This window comes from Arvicola amphibius, chromosome 3 (genome assembly GCF_903992535.2).
Source record: "Arvicola amphibius chromosome 3, mArvAmp1.2, whole genome shotgun sequence".
Classification (NCBI taxonomy): domain Eukaryota; kingdom Metazoa; phylum Chordata; class Mammalia; order Rodentia; family Cricetidae; genus Arvicola; species Arvicola amphibius.
Genome location: NC_052049.1, coordinates 188,482,126 through 188,503,006, shown reverse-complemented (window position 1 = coordinate 188,503,006; position 20,881 = coordinate 188,482,126). Strand labels below are relative to the sequence as shown.

At 47.8% G+C, this 20,881-nt stretch overlaps 1 protein-coding gene across 3 annotated transcripts in view; it reads left to right on the top strand.

Moving 5' to 3' along the window:
* Positions 1 to 24: 24 nt before the first annotated feature.
* The window catches only part of Zdhhc3 (zinc finger DHHC-type palmitoyltransferase 3), a 41,899-nt gene continuing 21,042 nt past the window's right edge, over positions 25 to 20,881 (top strand). For 2 of the 3 annotated variants that reach the window (XM_038323485.1, XM_038323486.1), the window contains exons 1-2: positions 25 to 226; positions 14,287 to 14,616. In XM_038323485.1, coding sequence (XP_038179413.1) covers positions 14,311 to 14,616 — 306 coding nt within the window. In that variant the 5' untranslated portion in view covers positions 25 to 226; positions 14,287 to 14,310. Of the gene's footprint in view, positions 227 to 14,286; positions 14,621 to 20,881 lie in introns of those variants that run through there. The other variant, XM_038323487.1, reaches the window with a different exon arrangement.

Here is a 20,881-nt window from a genome sequence, read left to right as displayed (position 1 = left end):
CCACGGTGCCCGCGCGTCATCAGCCCGCGCGGCGGCCGCTCCCGCAGCCGCGGCTGCCGCCACCGCCTGGAGCTCCATGGGCCTCTCCTGCGCGCCGTCCGGTGTGAGGCCGAGTCCGGCAAGCCGTGCAACCCGGTGCCCGAGCCATCGCGGACGCTGGAGGCTGGGACCCGGGGTAGGGGCAGCGGCTGGCGGCGTGGGACTGCGAGCTGCTTTCAGATTGACGGTCAGTGCGGAGAGGAAGCCCCGGGAGGAGGGAGGCGCGGGGCCCCAGCCGGGACTCGGCAAGAAGCGCGCACCCTTGCGCGCTGGGGCCGGAGTCGAAGTAGCCGAGCTCGCGCACGTGAGACGCCTCGGGAAGGCGGAAGTCGTGCTGCCCGTGAGGGACCATCTCCTAAAGTCCCTTAGTTGGTTCTTAGGATAGCTGAAGAGACCATGGATCCCTCGTTAGGTCACTCTGGTCGGGAAGGGTCTGAGCCAGGAGCGGGGCGCCGGCTTCTCAGTTTGCTCACTCCGCGCTCCACTCCAGGGATCGCTCTTTCTCCGTCCTCTCTTCCCTTATCCCTTCCTCCCTTGCTGCCCGTCATCAGATAGTGACCCAGGGCTTTGTAAGTTAGTTGCTGGAGTATTGTCCCAGAGAGAGTAGGGAGGGTGTCTTGCGCTTCGAAATGCCTGGATGGAGGAGATAGCTGGGGGAAGCGTGTGGGCAACTGGCTGAAAGACAACCGACCCTGGGAGGATACGGGAATTGGATATCCAGAAAGAATGCCTGCAAGGTGAAGCTGGGGGTCATCGTGGGAGCCCTTTAAGGAAGAGTGATAGTATATGAACAATGTAGGGAAATGGGGGGAGTTGGTTGACACTTCACTTACCAGATGTGCTCTACCTTTGAGGAAAGTGACCCTTCACACCTTAATCATCAAGAAATAAAAGGTGCGGGCCACACACGCCTTTAATCCCAGAGTTCCAGGACAGCCAGAGCTGCGTAGTGAGACCCTGTTTCAAAGAACAACAACAAAAATAGAGAGGCTTTTCTTAGCTTTGGCCTCACAACTAACTGAACAAATAAACGGAACTTCTGAACAAAGACTCTTCCAGGGCAGAGGGGAAGGCTCCTGTAAGCATAGCCGCAGAACACGGTGATTAGAGATGTAACAGAGGATTAGTGGCTATAGTGGGTGAGGAACGCAGCAGGAAGTGCCTGACTATATTCCTAGGTACTCAGCTGTTAACTGTGGAGCCCTCAAATGGATGGTCTTTCCCACTGATAGACTGGACATGAATTTCCTGTGTGCACACATGGTACTACAGGTGCTCCTGAGAGAAGATTTCCTGCAGGGTTGAACTTTGCCCTCTAGGGTAACGGGAAAGGTGAAACCGGAAAGGTTTTCTTCCTTTTGTGGAGGAACAGGTGCCACACTTAATACAACACCTACACCCTATCTCTCTGTGTGTTTGGTTGGACAACTAGAATCTGTGTGAGGAACTGGCGGAATAACAAGGGTACCCTGTGCTGGAGATTATTGGGAAGACAGGCCATTTTAGTAGTATATGGTGGGAGGCGAGCTGAAGGTTGGGAAGATAAGAGCAAGTTGAAAAGTCAGAAAAGACACCAGAAGAAAAGTTAAGTTTGACCACCATGGAGTTATCTTCCTGGGGGAAAAAAAAAAATCTTTCATCATGTCTTTAAAAATACATAATAGTGGTAGAACACTATCGTGTGCAAAAGGCCCTAAGTTCCCTCACCAGTACCACACACACACACACACCGTACCCCCACAACCAACAGCAGGTTCTTTGTGGGGAATGGTCAGCATTACTTGTTTGGTGACTTAAGCTTCTGGGTGGTGGCTGATAGTAGGTTCAGAAGGCCTACAGAAACATAAGAAGTGGCAAGTGGCGTTTCTAACCTCTGCCGGGACACTGGTACTCTCTTCAGTTCCTCCTCAGTGCCGCCAGGTCATTTTCATAATACTTGTCAAACTCATTAGACATCTTTAATGCTCATCAACCCATAGCTCTTGTTTACTGAAGCAATTCAAAGAACATGTTAGAACCCAATAAATAAAAGAGCCAAGGATGGCAGGTTTTTTGGTTTTGTTTTTTGGTTTGTTTGTTTCATAGTGTTTTGTTGCTGTGTCTTTTATAAAACCCTGTGCTCTATTAATTTTCTATGATGCTGTGTGATGCTTTTTGTGTGCCAAAAACTTTATAAACATTCAGCTCTCCAAAGAGCCTTATGAGGACTATTTTACAGTTTGGGAAACAGGCAAAGCCACAGATCACAGAACTAGTAAGTAACAGAGGCAGGATCTGAGGGGAGGCTTTGTGTCTCCCAAACCTGCAGTCCTAAGTGTCAACTTCTTTAGCCCCTCACAGTTTCTGTCATCTATCAGGAAGCTTAATGCAGAAGGCCCATGTCTGTCTATCATTGAGTTATATCCCCAGGCCACAGGTTTAATTTCTAAAGCAAGGATGGATATTCTAACATGAACCCATTTCTCTTGAATCCTCTTTAGAGAAACATGGAATGTGATGTTGATAAGTCTTGTGCCTGCTTTAGCCCACCTCTTCAGATAAAGGGAAAGGTTATATGCAAACAGTAAAGCTAAACTCCACAAGCAGCTAAGACAAGAGCCCTCCAGAATCTGAGAGACTCTTAGAGAGCCAAACATTCAAGAAGTGGTCTAGTGCCTTTGCACGCCTGACAGCCTCATGGACCTAAAGACATGACATGAAAATCAGGCACTTGCTTAAAAGAAGTTTAGGATTTATTGTAGCTGAGGTGTTCAGGCCCTTGAGCTAGTACATGAACCAGATGGTAAAATGAAATACTTAATTGAGCCAGTTAGTAATTAAGGCTGTAATAAGGTGCTAATTGTGCAGGCCAAGTACCAGGTACAAGAGAGAAAGAGCTGCTGTTAACAGCAATAACATTATGTAAAGCAGAAGTAAATACGTCCCACCCACCCTGTTCATTAAAGCTATAAAAGAGCCTAGAGCCCTGCTGTGAACTCTTAGAAACTCAGCCGGGGAGTGGAGGGGGGTATTTTATGCCCAGTCCTAGGCTGACCAAGACCAGATTTTAGGTCTTTTCCTTTGTACCTTCAGCCTCACAAAAGAACACAAAGTGAGCTACTGCTTTTCCTAAAGGTCTGTTTGCTTTGCATATTTTGCATTTGTCCTGCCTGGCCTTGTATGAATATTAGGTATAAACAGCCTTTCATAATCTAACCATAGGACTGTATGTCTTGTCCTAGATCTTGTGATTTAGGATTATAGTGATAGAAAAGTTGATAGCAGTACATGAGCCACGCATATTCCCCATTAGAGGAAGGGTCTACCATGTATAATTTTAAGAAACTGGCCTGCCTGTCTGAGTCTCATGAAGTCATATGTAAGAAAATGAGTCACACATACCAATTTCCAGGTGTAGAATACAGCTCAGGTGCTAGAGAGATGGCTCAGAGGTTGAGATCACTGGCTGCTCTTCCACAAGTCCTGAATTCAGTTCCCAGCAACCACATAGTGGCTCATAACCACCTATAATGAGATCGGGTGCTCTCTTCTGGCCTGCAGGCACACATGCAGGCAGAGCATGATACATAATAAATAAATCTTAAAAAAAAAAGTCTGTGCTCAGAGTCTGAGGTCTAAACTGAGGGTAATACTTCAGTATTGACCTAGAAGGGGAAAGAGGTTGGCACCATGCTTCTCGTAGTTACACCTTTGAAGATCGTTTGCTTTCCTCTTGGGAAATTTCCTGAGACACTTAGCAGGTCAGGTGAGAGAGCCAGAGGCAGATATCCTTGCTTTCATCATCCCAGCACTTGAGAAAAGCTAGGAAATCATGTTTTTATAGTCTCCAAACTGTAGCCTTCAGGATGCACGAACACTTGATTGAAGTCTGGATTTTCTTTGCTGCCTGAGGACATTGTCTCACATTCGGGGCAAGGGGGGTGCTGAATACCTTTGTGTGGGATCCATCCCTCACCTTAACAAAGTAAGGCTAGTGCCCACCTGGCCACAGTCCTGCTGTCGTAAGTCTTGACCTTGGCGTATAAAGTCTCTTTCTAGACCAAGTCAGTAGCAAAATCCAGAAAGACAGGTTGGTTAGGAAGATACAGATCTGGTGAGCAGACTCCTGGACTGCTTCTAGTGGTGTTGATTGGGTTCACTGCTGACTTGCTTTGTTTCTACAATCTTTTAGCATCACTTTACTCCCAAGCTAGTTTCTTGCTAGGTTGTAAAACTCAGACTAGATCCTGGTATCATCTAGATAACTCAGTGAGTAGCAGTGCCAGCCACCAAGCCTAACAACTTGAGTTTGACCTCAGAACCCACATGGTAGAAGGAGAGAAATGACTCCTACGAGTTGTCCTCTTACCTTTACATGCATCATGTGTGATATGTGTGTACACACATGCACACACACATAAATTAAATAAATAAATGAAGAATTAAAAAGTGAACTCTGAGCAGATAGACCTCTGTGAGTTCCAGACCAGTCTGATGTTCATAGTGAGTTACAGATCAGGCAGAGATAGTGAGACCCTATCTTAATAAATAAATACCAAAAAAATGGCTCAAAATGGTGTTTAACTTAGAGTGCTTGTTTGTTTGTTTGCTTATTTAAGACAGGGTCTATCTGTGTAGCCCTGGCTGTCCTAGAACTCTGAGGACCAGGGTGCCCTAGAACTCAGAGATTTGCCTGCTTCTGCCTCCTGGGGGCTGAGATTAAAGGCATTGCCACTACACCCAGCCTAACTTTGGGTACTTAAAGACTTCTCACATTTATCGTTTTGTAATATTTGATGGTTATTTTGCTGCTGTTGTTTGTTAAGGTGTTTGAGATAGTCAGGTGCAGTTCTGGAACTCACTAAGTAGCCTAGGATGATCTTCCTGCCTGTACCTCTCAAATGCTGGGATTAACAGGCTTGTGCCACTACACATGCGTTATTGGTACTTGGTATTGAACCCAGGCCTTTCTGGATGCTAAACAAACACTCTAGGAGCGGAGCTCCAACCCGTTTGATGCAGTTTGATAACGCTGTTTATACTTGTAACAACTAAACTGCTTGGAAAGTCTAACGATTACTCGTGGGTTTCTTCGTGGGTTTCTTTTGAATATTAGTGAAGGGTATGGAAGGAGGGTTAAGCTTTTGGTTCAAAAAAAAATCAAGAACATGTTCAATTTGACAAGAAGATTTCAGAATCGAATCCCTGCAATGACCTTTGAGTTAGCTTTGTCTTTGCCCGCCCCCCTTTTGTGACCCTAGCACTAGCGAGGCTGAGGCAGGAGGACTGCAGGAGTTTGAAGCCAGCCTCAATGTCTCTGGTTCCCCCCTGAAGCTGTTCCTTATGTTTTCTTACAGATGCCTGGTATAAAGGGGGTTTCAAAGACTGGAAAGCTGAACCCCCTGTTGGAGGCTAGTGCAGCTGAAAACCTATCATTTCTGATCCTTGCAAGCCTCTGCTTTTAGTACTTAACAAAAGTCAGGCCTTTGCTTGGATGATGTCACAGTAGCTGTGTGTCTGCACAGGGCACAGTGTGAGGCCAGGGGCCTTGCTCAGCACCCTCAGGTGGGAACCTTTGCTTGTTTGGGCTGTGTACAGATACTGGCTCCATGGGAAGTAATTCCCAGCAGACTGTAGGGATTCAGTCTTAGCCTGACTCCTGATTTAAATGGCCTTCCCACGCCCTAGGTTAGAGCAGGATCGGTCTTCTAGATGTTGGACCCTGCATCAGTCCAGAATGCTCTTGTTCAGTCCCCTGATTTCGAACTCTTCTGCGGGGGGCTAGCCCACACAATAGAGCCTGCTCTTCATACCATGTGAGGGCAAGATGGCAAAGCTGTAAGTAACCCAGGGCCTTGGTTGCAGTTTTGACGTCCCTCCCTTTTTCTGTTTTATTCAGTGGTTGTGGTGAGCAGCTGAAAGCCAGCTGTGGAGATGGACCCCGTCTCTGCTGCTTCCCGGAGGTGTGAACTTAGCCAGAATCTCCATGCTTCAGCTTCCTCATCTCTCAGGGAAGGAGGAAAGTGGGCTTAGAGCCTACAGGATGGAATGCATTTGAGGATGGGGCAGCACTAGTGCCTGCCAGTTAATAAACATTTAGTATCAGTTGGGAAGAGTCCTAGCCCCATCTTACCTTCATCAGCCCCCACCCACCCCAATGTAGCAACAGTTTATAGCCTTTTGGAAACTACCCTGAGAGAGGCAGAAGACAGTTCCTTATCAAGTAGATTATACACTTGTTTATGAAGGGCTTTTCAGACTGTGAGGTTGTCTTACCCATTGGTATATATTCTTATGTAACTAGATCAGTGACTTATTTATTGTTGCCAATAGGAAGAATTTCTTTTCTGCATTAGACTGCCTACAAGGGATTACTTCAGGGCAGTTGCCCTAACAGCCAGTCCAGCAGATTGCAACAGGTACTGTTGGCCAGTGTAGAGAACAACTCCTTGAGCTTCGTTTCTGAGCTCTGAACAAGCTGGCCCACGTTTGGAAGAGGCTAGCTCGTCTCAGTGGGTTTCCAGGAGGCTGTGTTTCAAAGGGCTTGTGAAATGGCTGCTGGGAGAGGGAATCCTTTATTATTATTTTGTTTTGTTGCTTTGCTTTTTGTTATTGTTGGGTGAAGGCAGGTGTTGAGGCCCGGCCTGACCGGAGCTTAAAGGAATATCTTCTATGGTCTGTTTGACATTTTCAAAAATGGTCAGTTAATTGGAAAGAAACATCTGGCTAGGAATAAAGGCAGAGTGTGGTGTGACACACCTTCAATTTTAGCATTCCGAGGAAGAGGCCAGCCAGAAACATAGAGTGAGACTTTGTCTCAAAAGCAAAGAAGACAGCCAGTTGTCAGGCAGGACAGGAAACTTGGCTTACCATTTTCTGGTTTTGGTGGACTTTAATTTTAGTTTGGGGACACAGGTGTGCGTGTTTCCACACCTCCTCCACTTTTGTTTTTATATTAATTGAGGGTTGAGTGTGGCAGGCAGAGGGGGCAGCAATGCTGATTGTGTGGAGTTCCCATAAGGCAAGACAGCCAGGTCTGCCTGCCCAGACACCTTCTCTGGCAGATAAGATACCTTTGCTCCGTCAGGCTGTGGCCACACCCTTACCTTTGTGGAAAGTTCAGTGAGTCATTCTGTTATGTTAATGAAATGTTTCAGGCATAGTAATTCACTGTTCATTACTGGAATTTTGGAGTCTCATCAGAAAATGGACATACATTTCACAACTGTTTGGTATACTTATACAGATTTATTTATGCATGTGTATATGTTTGCACCTGATACAGGTGCTGGGAATCTAACCCAGCTTCTCTGCGAGAGCAACAAGTACCTTAACCACTGAACCGTCCCTCCAGCTCCTCCCCCAACTCCCATTCGCTTCTAAAGCATCTAGGACCTAGGCCATTCACCTACCTTTGAAGCTGCTCGGCTCGCTTGTGAATAAATGCTTTTGTAGAAATCGATGATTGAGGACTGGAAAGATGGCTCAGCCGTTAAAGCCCAGGCTCACAACCAAAAATATAAGAAACTGATGATTGACTCTAAAGTGGCCATCAAGAGTCCAATACCACATTCTTAAAACAGTTCCGTTAAACAATGGAGGCTGATGGTAACTCTCTAAGTACATCTCAGGAGTTATGAAAAGATGCCACACTGTTTGAGATGAAATTCTGAATGACCATGATGATAGACAGTCACTTAACTCTGGAAGAAACTTGCTTTAACGGGAATTAAATGTTCAGTGTTGGAACTAGCTAAAAGCTTCCTGTTTAGGAGTCCTGTACCTTGCTGATATGCATAAGTGGATGGAACAGAGCATCTGTGTAGCTTCTACCTGTAGAGACCCAAGTGGTTTAATCATGATGTTTGTTTTGTTGTTATTGTTGTTGCATGTATATTTAGGTGATCCTTGTCTAAGACTGGGGAAAAGAATTGCCAAAGGTTTGAGTCGGCCTTACCAGCATGGCTCATTGTCTTTTGCTACCAAGTGTTACTTCACAGAGATCCACTTCATGCTGTTGAGGAATGCACTGTGGGTGGAGAATAGAGTGGGTGTAATGTTTGAGAAACAAAATCTTTCCACAGTGCTTTAAAAGGGATTCTAAGGATTTGGTATCAGACCTGTCTGAAGCATTTCATCTTGTCCTAGGAGAGCAGATGAAGTAGAAAAGGGTCAGGAGTATTTGCTGGTATGAAAACAGTGGATGTGGTTGTTTTTTGTTTCATTTTTGTTGTTGTTGTTGCTATTTAAATATAATATTACCTTGGAATTTTTATACATGCTTACAGTGTACTTTGAGAATATTGTTTTATGCCTTTGACTCCTGTCCCTAAAGCATGGGCTGCCAAGTGGTAGACTGAAAGGGGTTTGCCCTTACCCAGTAACCACAGCCATGGTAGCGGGAGTCCGCCTGGGAGTCCAGCCAAGCCTGAGTAGTGGGTCCCAGAGGGCAGGGCCTGTGTTCTCAGCCCTGGAGCTGCCCATCTATGAACAGATGAGCAGCTCACTCAGGAAGCAAGCAGCATCAGGTCCCAGGAGCTCTGGGCTACAGGCTCTGCTCCACACATGCCTTGTGTCTGTCTGTCTACCAGTCTGTGATAGAGGGGCATGCTTGCTGTCAGGTGCAGTGGAGCCTGTGCTATGTACATGGCTCTGTACCAGAAGGAGGTGATTTGGGTTGGGTTTCTTAGAAAGTTAGCACCAATTTCAAACATTTTAAGCTTTGGTTTATAAGTCTTTAGAAGGACATTTTTACTTAATTTCCTTACAGTCTTTATCTCATTCACTCTCTGTCTCTCTCTCTCTCTCTGTCTCTCTCTCTCTCACACACACACACACACATACACACAATCTCAAAGTTTGTGTCATCAAAGACTGCATCCTGTCTTAGGATGGAAAGGGTGTCTGTTCTTCTAGAGATCTTGAGGTTTTTCCCATCATCCATATCAGGTGTCTCGTGATCTCCTGTAACTTCAACCCCAGGAGATCTGACGCCCTCTCTGGCCTCTTCAGGCACTTGCATGTACATGTCCGTACCTACACTTAGACCCACACACATACAGTGAACGACTGGGAGCTCCAGCCTCCGGAACACCTTCCTCCACTTTGTGAGTTCCTTGTTTCTGACTTCTTGCCACAGACTTTGTTCCTTTGCCTCTTTGGGCCTTAGGCATTCTTCTGTTGGGTGAGAATAAAATTCACCTGGGGGTTACTAACACATGGAGGGGAAGCTCCTTTTGATGCTGTATAACAGCTCAGAAAGTACAGTATAGGTCACTATAATTAAGATTAGGAAAAAGGTCATTTTTCTCAGTCCTTCAGTGAAAAGCTGATATAGCTACTTAGAGGAACCAAAAACCTAGTATCACCAGATAGGACTAACTAGTATCACCAGATAGGACTAGCTAGTATCTTCAGATAGGACTAGCTAGCACCTGTTGCCCTAGTGGGCTTCCTGGGCTCCTTGGCTTCTGAACTCATCTGCCTTATCAGCAGCCGGCGTGGCCTCGCCATAGGGTGCCGTGGTCCCTCACAGCTCCTCCGTCGCCGCCCCAACATAGTCTGTGTGTGCCAGCCTTCTCCAACAGATCTCGAGGTCCTCACCCCTGTCTCCTCACTTTCTGCCTTCATGAGCCCTTACCCTTAGCAAGTCTGTTCATCTCACTCTGCATGGGGGTTTTGCTTTGCTGCTGTTTTAATACTGCTTGCCCTCTGTTGTGTTTGCTATTTGTTAGTCAACTGTTTGACATCTTCACTCACTCAAAAACTTTGAATTTGAGCACAAATCTCATGCCTACTACGAGCCAGGCTGCAGAGCTCAACAAATGGTACTTGTAAGTCAGCAAAAGAACATAAATGAGCCCAGTCTTCCCAGATCGGGGAGGAGGAGCTGAGCAGAGTGGTACCCACATTTCTGCCCTCACATCCCAGGGGAGTTGGCAGGCGGATGCTGTACAGTACAGTGGCTACTCCTTCAAGATAATGCTGAGTTGAGTTGACTGAAGAGAGGACACTTCAGGCAAGGAGAAGGATAAAGGGACTAGGAGGAGACCCCAGAGGAGATATTCCTCTGAAGGTGTGATTAGCCTGCAAGGAGTGGTGTTGGGGGTGGTCCTCCAGAGACTCTCCAACCTGAGCACCAGCTCTGCAGGCTCCTTAGAAGCAAGGACAAGTGAGGGGAGGTAGGTCCTCGTCAGTTTCTGTTGAGCTGTAAGGTTAATCTAAATAAGAGAGAAGGGTCTTCATCTGTCTTTGTTATTGGAAGAAGCTGAAGGAAACACACATACCTTTTTTACATTAAGCCCCTCTGAAGCAGAAGCAGGAGGATTGCCACAGTTCATTTATCTAGTTAAAGGGAGGGTCTGAAGCTTGAATCTAATTAGTTTTATTAAATAGAAACCTGGAATCAGATATTAGGGAGTGAAAGCTGAAAGATCAGAGAAGCAGAGCAACCAGTCACTAGCTCTTTCCTCTGTGAAATCTCAGACCGAATGGGGGAGATCATATCTCTATGAATCCTCAGACTGAATGACCCGAGATCCTGTTTCTGCCAGCTTTATATTCCTATCCCACTTCCCTAGTGCTGGGCTTAAAGGAGGCATGTCCCTCCCAAGTACTTGGGATCAAAGGCTTGAGATCCCAAGTGCTGGAATTAAAAGTGTGAGCCACTACCACCTTGGCTCTGTTTCTCTTTTAGACTGGTTCAATCTTGTGCAGCCCAGAGTGGCCTTGAACTCCTGATCTTCCTGCTTCCTCCTCCCAAGTGATGAGATTAAAGGTGGGTGCCACCACTGCCTAGCCTCTGTGGTTAACTAGTTGCTAGCTCTGCCCTCTGATCTCCAGGCAAACTTCGTCAGAATACAAACAAAATACCATACCAAAAGGGTCGTTATTAGAACTGTAATCTTGTTTGCACTCTTGAGTGTGGGTAGGAAAGCTATCCTCAGCATAGCCCTGGCCCCTGTCTTTGCCAGGTGGGCCTTTTCCTGATCTTCCACATCCAGCAGATTCTTGTTCCCAGTAAAGGCTAGAAAATAGTTCCCCCATACACTGTTTGATCCCAGATCGGTCCCAAGTAGAACATTCTAGTTTCTTGAGTGTTGGTCCCCCTACTTCACGATCCTACTTGATCTACCCTTTTCACCTGAGAAGCAGCAGACCAGGCCTCCTAGAGGTGGCCCTGGGATTACAAAGCTCTTTGTTGACAAGTGAGGACATGTACTGAGGGGCTGTTTGGTGTCAGGGGAGTACCTGAAGGAAGCTTACACCCCAAATGAGCACCCTTCCTTTACAGAGACCTCTAGTAATATCTTTACTAGCCTTGCCCGCTTGCTGCAGTAACCAGAGAGTGCTGTGTAGACACAGAAGTGACAGTGGCTAGTTACAGAAGAAGAAGAAAGTCATGCAAAAGAGATGCTGGGATTGCAGGGGCCTGCACAGGTGCTGGTGACTGGGATTGCAGGGGGCCTGCACAGGTGCTGGTGACTGGGATTGCAGGGGGCCTGCACAGGTGCTGGTGACTGGGATTGCGGGGGCCTGCACAGGTGCTGGTGACTGGGATTGCGGGGGCCTGCACAGGTGCTGGTGACTGGGATTGCAGGGGCCTGTACAGGTGCTGGTGACTGGGATTGCGGGGACCTGCACAGGTGCTGGTGACTGGGATTGCGGCGGCCTGCACAGGTGCTGGTGACTGGGATTGCGGGGGCCTGCACAGGTGCTGGTGACTGGGATTGCGGGGGCCTGCACAGGTGCTGGTGACTGGGACTAGCTCAGTCGTCCTGGGGAAAGGGAGCGGCTGTTGTGCTGAGGCAGGAGCAGGATTCCCATCTAGTGTTCTCTCGATCTCTGCTGTTTCTTTTCTTACATTTTGTTTTCAGATTTCCATCTAACAATCAAAATGATTGACAGGTGCTTTGAAAGAAGTCCCAGTTAGCCAGGCATGGTGATATATGCTTTCTATCCAGAGGCAAGTGGATCTCCGTGAGTTTCAGGCTACCCAGGGCTACATAGCAAGACCCTGTCTCAACCCTCCCCATCCCTACCCCCCCAAAAAATGGAAGAAAGAAGTCCCAGTTGCCTGGGAAACTTTTCTTGTATAGAAGGGCTTATTTCTTAGTAAAACAATGTGCAGAATTTTAGGGTCCTTGACACCATTGTTCATATAAGACTGAGAACGAGCAGCTGCCAAAGGGCAGGATGAAATTAACTGCCTGTGTCACTGGAAGCTTCTTTTTAGTGGCCTCCCATTTATGACAGAAGGATGTGCTGTCAGAGGGCTGGCAAGTTTTGTAACCGACTGTCTCCGGTGCAGGGAACCTGAGTCAAAGTGGTCTGCTTCCTACTTAGTGGTTGACAGTTGGGATGCAGCAACTTTTCTGTAAAGACTCAGAGTAAATACTTGAGGCTTGCATGTTGATACAGCACCTGCCTTGCTGGGCAGCTCTCCATCACCATGCAAAGCTACCAGAGGCCATCTGAAGGGTGAGCTTGAACGTAGTGGAGCACATGTGATAAGCATGCAGACCCACTCAGAGAAGAATGTCTGTCCCTGGAGAGTGCTTCTCTTCTGTTGGCCTCTGACCTCTTGTGCCGTGTGACTATTTATTGAGTGTGGGTTGTAGCTGATGGAATTCAGAGTTTTAGAATTTGCTGAGCACAGGTTGGTCCCCAGACACTCTTGGTCTGCAGTTTCATGGAGTCCTGCTCAGTTTTCAGAAGGTGAACTTACGTCTCTTAATGACTGTATGTTGTTCAGGCACCACTGAGCTGCCACTCTCTGGGGAGCAAGCACAAGATTGATCTAGAAAATCCTGGATGACGACCAAAACATTGTGTTACTCTGTATGTCACAACCCTGTCCCCAGCACTGGTGCCTGCGGTAGAGCAGTCTCTCTGACTTGTTACTCCCGTGATCCTTTAGACAGGCACGCGGTGCACACCGAGCTGCCCACCGGTCTTCAGTCTTGTGCTACATTGGAGCAGAGCTGAACTGTGTGCGTGATCAGCCTTAGCAACATTTCACTCTACGTGGCCATAACTGTTCCGTCCAGATGTTCCTTCTCATAGAAGAAGGAGAATTAGGGAGGTTAGTTAGGATCAGCTAACAGAGCCTTCAGAAGATCCTGAGGCCAGGGCCATTTCTTCTGCTGTAGAGCGACTTACTCTCCCCTGCCCACCATCTGTGCTACGCATGACTTCCCATTGTTTCTATATCAGGGAACGAACCGAGCCATCACAGTTCTCAGGAGAGTTCTGGTTGGTATTACGACAAGCTAGCAGCTGAAATGAACAGAGGAGATCTACTGTCTCTCTGACCTATATTCCATTATGGATGGATAGGTATGCAACACTGATTCTTAGTTACGTCTCTTAGTGCACGCCTCTAGTCCCAGCACTCTGGAGGCAGAGGCAGGTAGGTCTATGAATTTGAGCAATCTGGTTTACAAAGCAGATTCCAGGACAGTGAGGTCTATTATACACAGAAACCCTGTCTCAAAAAGCAAAACAATCATAAAAATAGTGGGTTTCCTTATAGCATTCTCATGCTTATACTGTACACTCGTACTGTACACCCGTACTTTATACCTGTACTTTATACTTACACTGTATACTCATACTTTACACCCATACTGTACACTCGTACTGTACACTTGTACTGTATACCCGTACTGTACACCCATACTGTACACTTACACTTTACACTCATACTTTGTTCTGTTTGTTCTGGTTCATCTCCCAGTGCTTAGTTTTCATCTCCAAAGGTCAGTGCTGTAGCTCTTAGGAAGAAAGTTGCTTGCCCATCATTTTTTAAATGGAAAGAATGTCTTACCAAGAGAATACTTGTGCATGGCCATGAGCTATGCAGGATGTTCAACACGAGCCCCTCCCCAAAGCCCTCTAGCTCTGGAAACAACAGCCCTGATGGGCAGTGCCTCACAGGGGAGGAAATGGTGTCTTGTACTAGGAACACTGACTACACTGTCACCATCTCTCCTCTTCGCCCTGTCACTCGCAGGCCATTTCCGTTCAGTGAGGAGATGGTCCCCAGCACTTGCTGTCCCAGATTTAACTGAATGGAGGGGACTTGGGCTCTAGCCCCACCTCCCGTCGCTGTGCCGCCGTCCGATCTGGCTGCCCTTGGGTGTGGTCTCTTTTCGTTCTCACCCCTTGGCAGCGTTTGTGTGAAATCTGTGCACACACACCGTGGCTCACTTGGGAGGTCTCCTTATTGCTGAGCTAACACCATATTTCTGCTCCCTTTCCTTTCAGATGCCAGTATGGACAGAATAGCTTATGATGCTGACCCCCAGCCATCACTTCCGAGACATTGAGCGGAAACCAGAATACCTCCAGCCAGAGAAGTGCGCCCCACCTCCCTTCCCTGGCCCTGCGGGAACCATGTGGTTTATCCGTGATGGCTGTGGCATCGCCTGTGCCATTGTCACCTGGTTTCTGGTCCTCTATGCGGAGTTTGTAGTCCTCTTTGTCATGCTGATTCCATCCAGAGACTACGCATACAGCATCATCAATGGAATTGTGTTCAACCTGCTGGCCTTCTTAGCCCTGGCCTCACACTGCCGGGCCATGCTGACGGACCCCGTGAGTATGTCTGGGCTTGTTTTGACCAGCCTACATTCTGTTCCTCTGGCCCTGGCATGGCCATAACCCGCAAACTCCCGTTGGATCTTGGGAATGTGAAAGAAGGACAGCCAGGACTGGGTGGAAAAGTGAGCTACCTCTTGTTAGAGTTTTTGGGACTCTGACCTGGGAGGGGCCACACCTGTATTAAAGCGTATAGGGGTTAGTTCAGTGGCACTGTCTGCGTACTGCTGTATGTATTTGTTGAGCCTACTGTGTCAAGGGTCCAGCTAAACCCAGCCTCTGTTTGGGAAATGCATTCAGATTACCCTAAAGACTGACCAGATGGTCAGAGCAGAAAGCATTCTAGGGGAAGAAAAGACAAGAGAGAACGGAAGTGGGTCGACTTGATGCGACAGCCTAGCCAGTTTCAGGGTCTTCATGCATTTAGCCTTTACTTAGCTTGCACGAGATTTCTCTTTTTCTAGGTTGGGTAGGGTGACACACACCTTTAGTCCCAGGGAGGCAGAAGCAGGTAGATACCTGTGGGTTTGAGGCCAGCCAGGACTACATAATGAGACACCTTGTAGTCAGAGAGAAGAAAGATTCCTCTTTTCATGGAAAACTGGCCGGGCCTGTTTGGCACGACGGTAGACACCTTTGGGTATTGTGGGTAAAACTTGTTCCATTTAGTGACTTAGATAAATATATCAGGTGAGGCAGAGGCCCCTGATGTCAAGCCCTCCTGTTCTCATGGTGTCGTATGGGAAACAACCATATAGATAACTTGGTAAAGCCCTCCTGTGTGTTAACCTTATTGCTATGTGGGTGATAGCCATTACATTGAGAAAGAAAAACTTCTGTTAATAGCCACACAGTTTCTGTGAGCCCCAGAAAAGCAAAGCACAGACCATAGAGCTGAGCCAGTCCCCTTCTTGAACGTGAATTGTTAATCCCTCCCAAGGAAAGGCAGTTTCCTGGCCCAGTTACCTGTGTGGCTGCTCCAGAGGGAACAGAGCCTGAGGCTCTGTGTGCTGGGGCTGTGGACTGGTGCAGATGTTACAGGACAGTGCAGCATCCGCACCGAGGAGCTGAAGTGCTTAGGTTCTTAAATGCCACAAACACAAAGGTAAAAAAAGTTAAAAAAAAAAAAAAAAAAAAACTAAGGATTTGTTCAGAAGTTTGTGTGGTGCTGCTGTATTGGAGACAGTGGAAGAAAGTACGTCTTCTGCTCAGCTCACAGTCCAGTGCCAGCTCCCATCTTGAGAAGACAAGTGAGGGCAGCCCTGGCAGAGGAAGTGCAGCTCGCTGTGGACAGCAGGGAAGGGTCTCTGTCAGTCAAAAGGCTGGTGGTGAGAGGCAGAGAACAGAGTCGGGGAGCCTCCTGTTCAGAAAAACAGGCCGTGGCTCCTCGGCATTTGGTTGTTGGGATGGGACGACCACACAGAATATGGATTTACCTTTGGTGTCTGTGGTTATGAAAGAAGAAACAGGACAGTAAAGAGTCTAAAGCCGGGGCTGGAGAGATGGCTCAGCCGTTAAGAGCCTTGCCTCGTCTTCCAAAGGTCCTGAGTTCAGTTCCCAGCAACCACATGGTGGCTCACAACCATCTGTAATGAGGTCTGGTGCCCTCTTCTGGCCTGTGGGCATACACGCAGACAGAATAATGTATACATAATAAATAAATAATAAATTAAAAAAAATACTCTGAAAAGTGTTTTTAAAAGAAAGAGTCTAAAGCCCCAAGAAGTTATTTTTTTGAGACAGGGCCTCATTATGTAGCTCTAGAACTCATTGTGTAGACCAGGTTGGTCTCAAACTCACAGAGATCCACCTGCCTCTGCCTCCCGAGTGCTGAGATTGAAGAAGGTGTGGCCACTGGGTCTGCTGTAGGAATTTTTAACTCGAGTGATAAGGCCAGAGTCACTGGACAAGCACGGCTGTAGCAGTGGTGGGCAGGGCCCTGCTGGGCACGGATGGGCAGATGAACAGTTGTGTGGACTGGGCTGGGTGCCAATCCTACAGAAGATTCCATGAGCAGCAGGTACAGCTGCCTTCTGGAACCTCATATTTCAGTGATAAATGAGGTGCTGACCAAAATCGCTAATTGTGTAAGGACAGTAGAACAGCAACAGGAGGGTGTGGTGGGCACCCATTAGGCCAGGATGACCCAAGAAGGCCTCTTCATGGTGCTGCCATTGGAGCTGACCTGAATGGCATGAAGCTGCAGGCCAGAGCATGCAAAGATCTGCAGGCAGATCAGGCAAAAGAGAAAAGGGCACCTCAGTCTGAGCTGGGAGTGAGGCTAAAGCATGGTGAACAGAGGCAGGGTCATGCCGGACCTTGTAGCTCTCAGAACCTTGGTGAGAAAGGTGTAATAGCAGTGTGCTTGTAGGTGAGGTTCAGGCAGGAGCCGCAGAAGAATAAATAAGACAGGGGCATTGGCAGTGGTTTAGGCAAGACATGGTGCTAGCTCGGATCATGATAGAAGCAGAAAAGCTACTGGATTTGTAGTTTATTTGAGTCACTGATTGATTCTGAAGTCTGGCTACACAGTAAGAACTCCTTAGAGAGTTTTTAAAGTACTGGTGCCTGCCTCCTACCCTCAGGGGTTCTGCTTTAATCAGGTTAGGGGCAGAGCTCTAGGTATTGACCCACTTGCAACTGCCCCTGCTCCCCATGAATTACCAGGGCTGAGAGAAGCTAACAAATGGAGATGGGCCACAAAGAAAACCTTCAGCCTAGGAAGGAGCAGCTGTGGATGCTGGTGCACTTGCTGCTTGAGAAAGGCCAGGGAGGAACAGGTTTAGGAGGCCAAACCAAAGCTGCTTTGTGGCAAAACTACCATGGATTGGGTGCAAGCAGAGACGTTAGATGAGCCAGGCAGGATCGGAGGGCAGAAGATGGACTCACTGTTGTCTAGAAGGCTTACAGGGCTGAGGAGCTGGATGTCACCAGGAACCTCTTGCTGGCACTTGGGCTGCTCTCACAGACCTACGCTTTCCTCCTTACTCCAGGGATCTCCTCAGGCAGCCCTGCGGCAGAAGTTTTCCTGATTTTTATCTTGCTTTGTGGCTTAGCTTCCAATTCTAAGTAGCAGCCTTAGATTTCTTTCCTGTTGCCGTGATCAAATGTCCTGACAAAAGCAATTTGGGGAAGAATTTATTGTAGCTCAGAGTTCAGGTTACGGCTCATCATAGCAGGAAAATCAATGCAGGGGACTCGTGAAGTGTCCATCTGCAGTCGAGAGCAGAGAGCAGTGGATGGATGGATGGATGCTGTCTCCACTCTTGTACAGTTCAAGACCCAAACCCAGGGAATGATGTTATCTGCTTTGAACGAGGTCTTTCCCTGTCAATTAATGCAATCAAAAGTCATCCCCTCTCCCAGACATGTTAAAAGGCCAATCATATACAGACTGTCCCAAATTGAGACTCTCTTTCAGATGATTCTAGACTGGCGTTTAAAATTGCCCATCACAGTAGGCAAGAGCCACAGTCCTGAGCCCAAGTCGCCCCGCCACCCCACCCCCGTAGATGTAAGTGGACAATGTGTCCTGTAACTGCCCTGCGTGAGACAAAGCATGTGCTATGTACGAGCCCCTTGCAGGATCTTCATGCCTCTGCCCGAAGCACGTGATGACTTATGAAAACCCATGTGTGTAATGGGGAAGTGGAGCTGTAGAAATGGGGCCTGGGGGGTACCACCTGGGTGCCCTGGCTCCTAGGAAGCGTAGTCTGGATTCAGAACTCGGGTCAAACACAGATCAACTGGGGGCTTCTTGTTAATTCTGGGGAGTTTGCCTAATGGAGGGATGATGATTTATACCTCAGGAATGCATGTTATCTATAATTCAGGGGAAACAGCCTATACCCTGCTTTTATAAGCAATGTTTGCTTTGTATGTCATTTAGGTTAGCACTGAGAGGGTGAGGAGAAAGGGGTAGAGAAGAGGAGAAAGGAAAAAAAAATGTCATGATCTCCCACTAGATAATACTGCACCCTTCTAACTTGTTCACTCCAAATGTAACAGGAGAGCAGTTCAGCCATGATGCTCTCTGGACCATTCCTCAGTTCCTTGACTGGCACAGCAGTAGTTGAGTCCACAGCCAGGGGAAGAGAGAAGCTGCTTCTGAGTGTGTGAGAAGCAGAAATGGTACCATTTGCAGTTGGGGAAGAGAGATGCTTTTCAACAAAGAGAAAGGACAGCTAGACCAAGAGGCACGAGGACTGGCAGTGTGCAGTGAGAGCAGGCTGTGCTGGTGGTTGGTCTCGCCGTGGGCTGTTCTTGCCCGCTCTGAGGTTGTAATGTCACCCACAGCACTTTTCAGGAACTCACCCTGTGTTATCTCCCCAGCTCCAGAGTGTATCGCTGCTGTAGACGGACTAAAGCTGACAGAGTTCCCACATCGGTTCTCTAACCTGTGTGTGGAGTGAGGGCTGTTATGGTTGGAAAGGCCAAATGGAAGCCATTGGATTCACCTCTACCAGGGAAAATAGTGAACCAAAACCAGTATTAACATCTCTGGAGGAACTGCAGAAATTAGCGCCACCATTAAGGACATGAGAGAGACAGGAGTGGTGGCTCCCACCGCGTTGTCCCTTAGTGCTCCTATGGGGCCTGTGCAGAAGACAGACAGTTGACTATCACAGACTCAGTCAAGTAATGATTCTGATTGCAGCTGCTGTACCACATGTGGCGGCCTTACTTGAGCCAGTAACACATCTGGGGTGTGTGTGTGTGGTATGCAGCTTTGGTCTAGCCATGCCTTCTTCTCAGTACCTGTCTATAAGAACTTTGGAATTGTTGGCAGCACATATGAACATCAGAGGATAGGAAATAAATCCAGCCAGAGTTCAAGGGCCTGCTACATCCGTGAAATTCCTAGTAAACCGGTGGTGCAAGCATGTAGAGATACTCCTTCTAGGGCACCTGGCTTCTCCTACCACCAGGAAGCAAGTGTGACACTCAGTGTGCCTACTTGATTCTGGAGACAGCACATTCCCCATGTTGGTGTGGTACTAGAGCCCATATACTAAGTGACTCTGAAAGTCGCCAACTTGAGTGGGACCTGAAGTAGGAAAAAGCTGCTGTGCTGTGCCGTGTAATCCAGCAGGCCCTGTGGTAACTGAGCGGCAGCGGCAGGGATGTTTTGTTGGAGCCTTTGGCAGACATCTGTATGTGAACCACAGGAGAGACCTCTGGGATTTGGAGCGAGGCCCTACCGTCATCTGCAGACAATTCTACTCCTTTTGAGAGACGGCTCTTGGCCTGTTTTTGAACCTTAGTGGAAACTGACTGTTTGACAATGGCTGTGGTAGTTTGAGAGGCACTATTAGGTGTGACTTTGTCGGAGTAGACATGTATGGTCTTGTTGGAAGAAGTCTGTCACTTTGCGGCAGGCTTTGAGATCTCATATATGCTCAAGGTACCACCCCGTGTTTTAGACCATTTTCTGTTACCTGCAAGATGTAGGACTCTTACTACTTCTCCAGCGCCACGTCTGCCTGCGTGCCTCCGTGTCCCACCATGACGACAATGGACTGAACCTCTGAACTGTAAGCGAGCCTCCCTAATTAAATGTTTTCCTTTATAAGAGTTGCTGTGGCTATGGTGTCTCCACAGCAATAGAAGCCCTAACTAAGTCTGTTATGCAACCTGAGCCTGCCTATCATGAGCTGGATGTTCTCTGATGCGCCAAGTCATAAAGTTGTGCTGCACAGCCACACTCCATTATCAGATGGATTGGCATATGTGTGATCAGGCCCAAGCAGGTCCTGGAGCACAAGCAAGTTGCATGAAGCAAGTTGGCTGTATGCCTATGGTTTCTAGAGGAGGCGCCCTTGAAGACAGCCTGGACTTGGGAACCCCTTCTATCTTGGAGTCCATCCTTCCTGCCCATCACCTCGCTTTCCCCACCACTTCCTTTCCAGCTCCCGTCACATTCTGGTTCTGCATTTTGGGACAGTGTCTTTCCCAGAAGACACTGAACACTGAGGCGCAGTCCCCACTGCCAGGAAGTTCAAAGCCACACATTGCACAGTTGCCACAGTTGCGTGAGTCCTTGTGGTTGGTTCATTTCTGCCTCTCCTTCCCTCGGGCCCAGCCACTTGTTAGCCCCCTTGAAGGCGTAGAGATCCCATCCACTTGTGCTGCTGCTGCTCTTTCTCCTCCTCTTCTTCAAGTTCAATCTCTTGTTGACGGTTTCTTATCTCCACTGCTTTCTTTCTGTGTGCCCTAATCTAGACATTGAGTCAAGCCTTCTTATTTTAACCTTCCTATCCAT